General features: G+C 40.4%; 1 protein-coding gene across 1 annotated transcript; it reads left to right on the forward strand.

The window, feature by feature from the left end:
* On the forward strand, positions 1 to 2,242 carry LOC124298093 (chymotrypsin inhibitor Ani s 6-like). Its single transcript, XM_046749694.1, has 2 exons — positions 1 to 154; positions 1,860 to 2,242. Exons 1-2 carry the CDS (start codon positions 70 to 72, stop codon positions 2,102 to 2,104), a joined length of 330 nt encoding a protein of 109 aa, XP_046605650.1. The 5' UTR covers positions 1 to 69; the 3' UTR covers positions 2,105 to 2,242.
* The last annotated feature ends 5,844 nt before the right edge of the window (positions 2,243 to 8,086 follow it).

An 8,086-nucleotide genomic window follows, 5' to 3' on the forward strand; every position in this document is an offset into this window, starting at 1 on the left:
GGAGCGTTCGAACTTCATTCGTTCTTCCGAAAGCCTACTGACAGGAGCCGAAAGAAAACTACTACAGCCATGAATCCGATTCCAATTTTCGCCGTGTTCCTGGTTCTTGGCGCTGCAGCCATCGTCAACGTTTCTAGTCTTCCGAATTACGGTGGTAAGCTCAAAATCATTCCAGTCTTTGCACTCAATTTTCTTTATCGATCAACCGGAAAATATGCAATCACTGCGATATTGCAATATTCGTATTCTCCGGTGTGCCAGTTAATTTTTTATAAAAGAAAAATCTTAGTACTCGTGTCCGTGTATTCCCGTGAAAGCACGTTGTGTAATTTTTGTTTAGGTCTGCTTTCTGTAAATGAAAATACCGAGGGTCATATCCATGTACATATAAGATTGAATGTGTTGCGTATGATCTGAAAATAGAATTAAATCGTGGAAAATACTCGTGAGATTATGTTGTGAGCATTGAGCAAAAACAAGAGAAGCACACTGAAATTCCTTTATACGATCCGTCTGCATTCGTGTTTGATTATATCATGATCTTTGTTTCCTTTCGGTTGCTCGTATGATAATTTACATCGTTTCGATCACTACGGCGTCAATTGTGGGATGCGATTATTACAATACGCATATTACTGCAGCCGCGTGGGTGCATTCGTTGTTGTTCGCATGGTGTCTACCTGTTTTTTTTTCTGAAACAATTCTTCGCGTTTATTTATACCCGAGTCCACTTTTGTCAAAGTTAACGCAGTATGATAATCGCTGCTGTCATAAAACTGCGGAGATTTATTTCCGTCACTCGCATCATCATCGAAGGCCGGTTGTAACTTAAATTCCATATAATCGTTCACGGGATTGCAAAACGAAAAGGTGTCAGCAATATTCAACTATATTATTCCGCAGCTATTTTTAGATTTATTCTAGGATAACGGCGATTTCATGAATTCTAGTTGAATTGTATTCTTATACAGATAATCGGTATGTTTTTTGTTCGTACATTTCGGTATGACGAAGTTAATGGTGCCAAGATATATATATATATATATTGAATGGGCAGGTAAAAATTTTCAGACACTGGTAGTCAAAAATGAAAGTATCACTAATTTTAATTATACTTAATTATGAATTACCACGGAATGTAATATTATATCGCATCCCACTAGGGCCTAAAGTTCGATTTGAACTATTGAAAGTTTTCAGTAAAAAAGTATATTTTGTTAGGTAATACCAATGATCACTTTTTTTTTAAATACAGCATAAACTACGCGAAATAATGTTTTTAGATTGAAATTTTTCTTTCGGAGTGTCTTTGAGAGTCTTCAATAATATAACCAAATTTGTTTCGGTTGTTGAGACACCAATCATTACAGTAATTCAATAACCGCGTGCATATAGCATTTAGTGAAAACTATATCGCGTATTTGTTATGATCTCGTACGGAAAGCTGAATTGAAAAATGTATATCCATTGTCTAAGAAACTAAGATTTGTGAAGGAATATTTTTCACCAAAAGACGAACATTCAAGCTTTATGCTTTCGTCAACTGTTACATGCTCCAACAAGCAAATTTTTTCATGAAAGGTGAAAATTTAAGCTTCATTTTGAGCTCAAGCTGAGGTCTGTGAGTCACTGATAGTCTCATTCCTATGTAGTGAAAACGTTCAGATGTGCACTTTTAAATTTGATAATGCATCAGTTATTTTTTTTTGTTTTTTCTTTACAACAGGTTTTTTTGACCATGATATGACCCTTAAAAAAATTTGTATTTTGCAAACTGGGAAGACAAAAATTATTTTTGTTGGGCAGTGTGGTTTTTTGTGTATTACTGTAACCGAATTTGTTTGTTTTTTTTATTTTAGGGAGTTCGTGGGCAGTGAGTCCGAAGGATTGTTCCCGAAGCGAGGTCTTTTCAAGGTGCGACGGTAACCCAAGTTGCCAAAAGACTTGCGACAACTATAACGAGCCCATCCCTTGCACTCGGAGCAGCGGCCTCGAAGGAAATATGTGTTACCCTGGCTGCGTCTGCAAACCTGGTTTCGTCCGCGTTGCACAAGGCGACCAGTGCATCCCGTTGGACAAATGCGAAGGCAGAGTCAAACATTAGTCAGTTTTCCCTTTTGCCGACAGCACAGTATTCACGCATCCGGAGTTTTAACTTTCAACGCGATTGATCCTCTAATTGTCACAACATTCACTTGTAACACTTGAAGTTAATTATTAAACTATGCGATATTCACTCTGACATATTTCTGCTTTATAACTTTTTGTGTAATGATCCTCGTTGATATATTTTCTATAAATCCGCGGCTCATGGTTCGAATTATGGATTGTGTAGCGGTACTGGAAAAGTAATTGAAATCCATAGCTATAAACTAAACGTACAGAAGATTTGAGTGTTAAGAACGCATGAGACGTATGGTAAGATCAAAAATGTGTTATGTGGAATTGAAAACATAACAAAACGACAGTTACATAGGTTAGCAGAAGATGATAGAGTTAAATTGAATTTAAGAAAGTCTCTGTGATCCAGAAAAAAATTACTCAGTGTCGGATTTTGATTGAAAACACGTTTTTGTAAACCACGTCGAAGAAATCTGTATAGTTCATGTAATTGTATTGAAAAATAACTCCTCGCTAGTTGTCTCAGATGAATTCTTTGAGTTTGTCGTATGGCGAAAAAAATCCAATGTGTACAATTGCAATAATTTACAGACATTAAACTTTTGATTTAACGAGAAATACGTTAGTTACTCACAATTTGACTTGGGGACGATTTGTGGAGAATTCATTCGCGAATTAAATCAGCTATTGCTCATGAGAATCACACAAGAAATATCGATTTTACGGTGAAAAAAGACTAGAATAATGAAATTTCCATGATGCAGTTAAAATAATGGTGTTTACATAGTTGCATTTTAGTGTTTTAACATTTTCTCCTTCACTGCGGGAAGTTTTATTGCCAAATGCAACTAGATTAGTTTCAGCGACACTATTTAAAACTAGGTTTAATCACGTTTTTGTTTCAACATTTTGTCAATGACGAAGTGCCGATGCGATGAGCAAATTTTATATGACATTTTATGAAGTGAAGTGATTGTGTTTACAATTGCTATAGTGTGGTAATTTAAAAAAATTGGGAAAGTTGACTAGAATGCTGAATGTACTTACAACAGATTACTGATATCTGAATTGCAAGTTTTCCACATTTTTACATCAATTTTCTGCACTTCTCTGAATTACCAGACAAGCCGAATAGGAAATACTGATATTTTGCAATTTCCTCAAAATTTGATATGATTCCATTTCGCATGCTAGAAAGAAAAACGTGTAGTACACGAACATCCCCTTAAGCAAGCCTGATCCATTTCACCTTAACTAATCACGTATATAACGTGAAATGAAAAGATCACGTTGCAGCAATTAAATATAGCGATATGCTTTCCAACAACACAAGTCGAAATTGCAATAATATTAATAACATGTACGTGTATCGTGTTAAAAAATAATATATAAAATTTAATTTCATAAAGATATATTCGCTTCTTGAGGCATTCAGTCCCTCGAATTCGATTTAATCGGGTGGAATGGTGAGCAGGTCTTGCATCGTAATCCAAAGGTTGCCCCAATTGACCTAATCTTCGAAAGATCAATGATCTACAGCCAGGATCAGGACCATCGGGTTCCTGCCGTGGGGTCGGCTGGTTCTCTTAATCGTCATTTTAATAACCATTATGCAAATTATGAATGAAATTGTCAGCGACAGACCTACGAGTCGGCCTTTGGGGCTGATGGGAGACAATTAGCCGAGCATTGTCCGTTGTCCGGTCCACGAGTCACTTCGGTCCTCCAAACGACCGCCCGTCAAGTCGTAATTCCTGCATCCGCTTTGGGCAAACCAAGTCCACCTCTGCCAACATTTTCGTTGCATTTTTCTGGCATTGCATGGTTCATCTTTTCGGTGTCGACTTTCAATGCAGTCGAGTGTGCCGAAAAGACGAACAACATTGCAGACACGGAATTTTTTTTTCGAAGACCCGTTTGTCTTGTCAATCGCGGTACAAAATTGCGAGGTTTTGTCACTGAATGAAAATAGGCTTTGCCTTGGCTGGGAATAATAATTGCGAATTTTTAAAGTTAAATACTAAGTTATTTCGAAATGCTAAATTCAGAAGGGCTGAAGATCCAAATTGGCATTTGGAAACTCTGAATAATCAGAGTTTGACCATTCGCAATTTCGACTTTCGATGTAACAGTCAGTCCGAACTTTGACATTTCGGAATATTTACCTGCATCTGTGCTCCTCCAACTATGGTAAACGTACCTACCGGTTTTTATCATCTTAATACCAGTCACGACTTTATTCGTTACATGGTCGCGAATGTTACAAAGGTGTTTTGATCTACCTAGCCACTAATTTTAAAACAATAAAGTGTACATCAACTATTAATGAGGTTAAAATTTGTTTGAGTTCAGATTTGAGCCATAAATCGAGTAGTCAAGGAGATTAAAAGATAAATGATTAAATGCACAATCCTACGAAGGTACACACGGTACAGTGACTACACATGGTACACATCTACCCTACTCCGGTTTCCATTGACTGAAAATTTGGTAGAAACCCAAGCCGTACGTTACCCTAATATTCCGGAATTGTATGGCAGCGATTTGAAAAGACAAACAAAATTAAACGGCATCTTGGATTTCCCCCCTTTACTCGATTGTCCGTCGTTCCCCTGTGCAGCCGAGAAGCACAACGTTGGGAAGAATCGCCCCTCTCGCATCCCGGCTCGAAAAGCACGGGAAGAATCGAAAGATTCAAGAACGGCGACGCAGAGATGCGGGGGGTTGGGTCGCATCCCCTGTGGTAGATGGCGAGCGTGGTGGGAGGTGAAAGGCGAGAGGAAGAAGAGATAAGTTTTTACCGTAGGGTTACTAACTTACGGACTCGGCATTGTTGAGTTCCCGGTGACGGGAGGACAATGCGCGTTCGGGACACAATGCTTCACTCTGAAATCTGGAGGCAGTTTCGACTCGTGCCAACGTCGAGCCGTCCTGTGTCGCTGCAAGCCTTCGGCCATATCTTAAGTTTCGTATATGTATTCGATTCTTCGACGTTGATTTCACTGCTCCATTATTCCAAACCAAGTCCTGGCGCGCGAAGAACTTCTCACTGTACGTACATGCGGCTATGATACTGAATCAATAACGTCGATCATGCGATTGAACTTCCTCACAAGTAACGGGAAACTAGCCAACTTCTATATACCTTGATAAATATTCACGATTAGTTACCTAGAATTCATAATATCCTTAACAGGCATGGTGAATAATTTTTTATTCGTTTGCAAGGCCTAATTGGCCAGTTAAGGCACTGGTATTTTTTTGTCCTGGATTATTGGAATCTATCACAATTTTATGTGGGAGTCCCTGATGTTTGTTGAATTAACCTCTAACGATCAGCTGTTTCTTTGGCGCCATATTGCTTAACTATGCTCACAGATTAGACACGAAATTGGTAGAGGGAATATCGAAAAAAAAGATGAAAAGCAAGACAGGTTTTCGGAAAATATCGTCGATATGTGAAATCTTGAATCACGAAATGACTGGTGTCGGTTTTGTCGGGTTGACGTGTAAAATCGTGCCAAATCCATTCTCTACACATTCAAGTTTGCTCTGACGATGCCGCCGAATAGACTTTCATGTGACGAAAGACGCGTGTGTGGTAAAAGTAAGGAACCCAGAATGACAGTGGATGAAACGAAGGGGTGGTCTCAGCTCCGCTTCACCCCGTGCCCTCCTGGGCCGTGGGTTTGACTTGTCAGGACGCAACTTTCAAGTATTTCAGTCGCTGGTTCTTGGTTTTTCTGTTTCTCCCTGTTACAAAGGGACATTGTTTCAGCCCCATTTCTATAGACACAAACGTATGCTGAAATACACTCGCGCTGCACGAACACGGATACGAACACGAAAACGAACACGAAGTAAGGGGAGGGTGGGCAGCACACAGATCCGCGATACACCGAGTCGCGTAAAGGATACAATCCCATGCCTGTTCTGCCTTATACACGTGAATACATTATACACGTACACGCATACGGATAAGACCAACACAGCTGGGAACTTCGCTGACAATCCTTTCTTGTACATTCAATGGTCGTCGCCACTCGGCATTCTTTTGTCACTGTTTATTGTAGGCCTAGTGGAGTACTTACGGCGTACTCGGAGAAAAGGTGACGGAGTGGGGGTGGGGGGCACTCAAATACGCGGCAGTGGACCTACGTGAGCCCGATGGAAATTGCTCGATGCGTCTTAGGACCAAACTGAAATTCTCTGGAAATTTGTGACGCAGGGTCGACGCGTTACTCGGGCTGCGCTGTATATAAATACATTGCAGCAACGTAACTTTGCAAAGCTTTGAATAATTCGGATGCATTGTAGCAACGGAACTTTGCAAAGTTTCGAATATTTCGGATACATTGCAGCGACGCCACTTTGCAAAGCTTCGAATATTTCGGATACATTGCAGCGACGTAACTTTGCAAAGCTTAGAATATTTCGGATACATTGCAGGAACGCAACTTTGCAAAGTTTCAAATATTTCGGATATATTACAGCAGCGCAACTTTGAAAAGTTTCAAATATTTCGGATATATTACAGCAACGCAACTTTGCAAAGTTTCAAATATTTCTCATACATTGTAGCAACGTATAAACTTCGCAATATTTAGAACGTTTCCGATATGTACATTGGACAACGTTTTACAACGTAGCAGAATCCTTGCGGCAATATTTCAATACCACTTATATATTGGTTTTACGGACATACCAGATATATCTCTTGTATGTTGCAGCTGCAATTGAAATACGGTAATATTCTGTGATTATTTCGAAAATGTTGCATTATGCGTGGGTTCTGCAAAAAAATATATAAACAGGTATTATTTCAAACTGAAAGTCTTATTGGTAAACAGTTTTCGGGTTAGCAGAAAAAGTTCTTACGTGTTGGAATCTCAGTTGGCGGATGAAAATGATCGTGCGATGATGTTTGATAGCCGTAGCTTAGATACCAATATTCAGTGGAAAATTCACTCCAAAATACGATCCAGTATTCATGGATTGACTGATTAACCACACGTGACATCAGAGCCCTATACTTTGATTTGTTCCATCCACGAATACCTCTATTACTCGTAGGTAGGTTCACCTCAAAAGTGGTTATCATGAACAAACGTCGATTATCGGCGAAGCTCGGTGATCCAACGTGCATGTGATCGGGGGGTTGGCGTTGATAGGTCGATGATGTAACGTGACGATAAAGGGTCGAAGGGGCGGAGAGGGGAGGAAGGGTGTCGGTTGCGCGGCAGTCACCAGTTCGCCGCGTCGTCGTAAGACCTCTCTTTGTTCTCCAGCAATTTCAGCGGCATTGTTGCTGTCAACAATGTCCACTTGACGTCAGCCCTCTCGCTCCCTCGTATTGTTGACCGACATCTCCGTCCCGCTCGGATTGCACGTAAGTAAAGTCCGCATCAAACGGTACGACGTCCAAGAAGAGTTGGCGAATCAACTCCTCAAAGGAAAGACATTTCTGGAAGACGATTATATTTTATCTCGCAAATAGTGGACTAAGTCGGATGCTGGACGGATGATTGATTAATGAGGCACAGTGTGATGTTGACACCCACCATTACCATTCGTGCTTTTAATCTAATCGTTGTTGGTAACAGAATCGATCTTTTGCCTTTTCAAACTCGGAACTTATAACTCCGTCGACGCTTTGGCAGACCGATACAAAGACTGAGACAGAGAAAATCAGACTCTTATTGCATCGTTATCCGTCTCTTCCTCTTCCTCTTCATCTTCTTCGTCTCTCTCTCTCTCTCTCCAACTGTCCGCCCTATTGTCCATGTTGTTACGTCGCGGTGCTCCTCTCCGAGGCGCATTGTTTCCCCAGCATTGTTTGACGCAAGCGCGCGTCTTTCCCTGTCCATCGTTATATGGTCCGTGCATTGTCCCCTTATTGTACCCTTCTGTCGTCTTCTTCTCATCCTCCTCTTGTCCTCTTGGTCTTCCTCGCTCACGGTGGTCC

The sequence above is a fragment of the Neodiprion virginianus genome, chromosome 2 (genome assembly GCF_021901495.1).
Source record: "Neodiprion virginianus isolate iyNeoVirg1 chromosome 2, iyNeoVirg1.1, whole genome shotgun sequence".
NCBI classification, from domain to species: domain Eukaryota; kingdom Metazoa; phylum Arthropoda; class Insecta; order Hymenoptera; family Diprionidae; genus Neodiprion; species Neodiprion virginianus.

Coding starts and splice junctions, on each gene's coding strand:
- LOC124298093 (XM_046749694.1), top strand. CDS start 70: ATGAATCCGATTCCAATTTTCGCCGTGTTCCTGGTTCTTGGCGCTGCA. Junction 155..1,859: donor TAGTCTTCCGAATTACGGTG/GTAAGCTCAAAA, acceptor TTTTTATTTTAG/GGAGTTCGTGGGCAGTGAGT.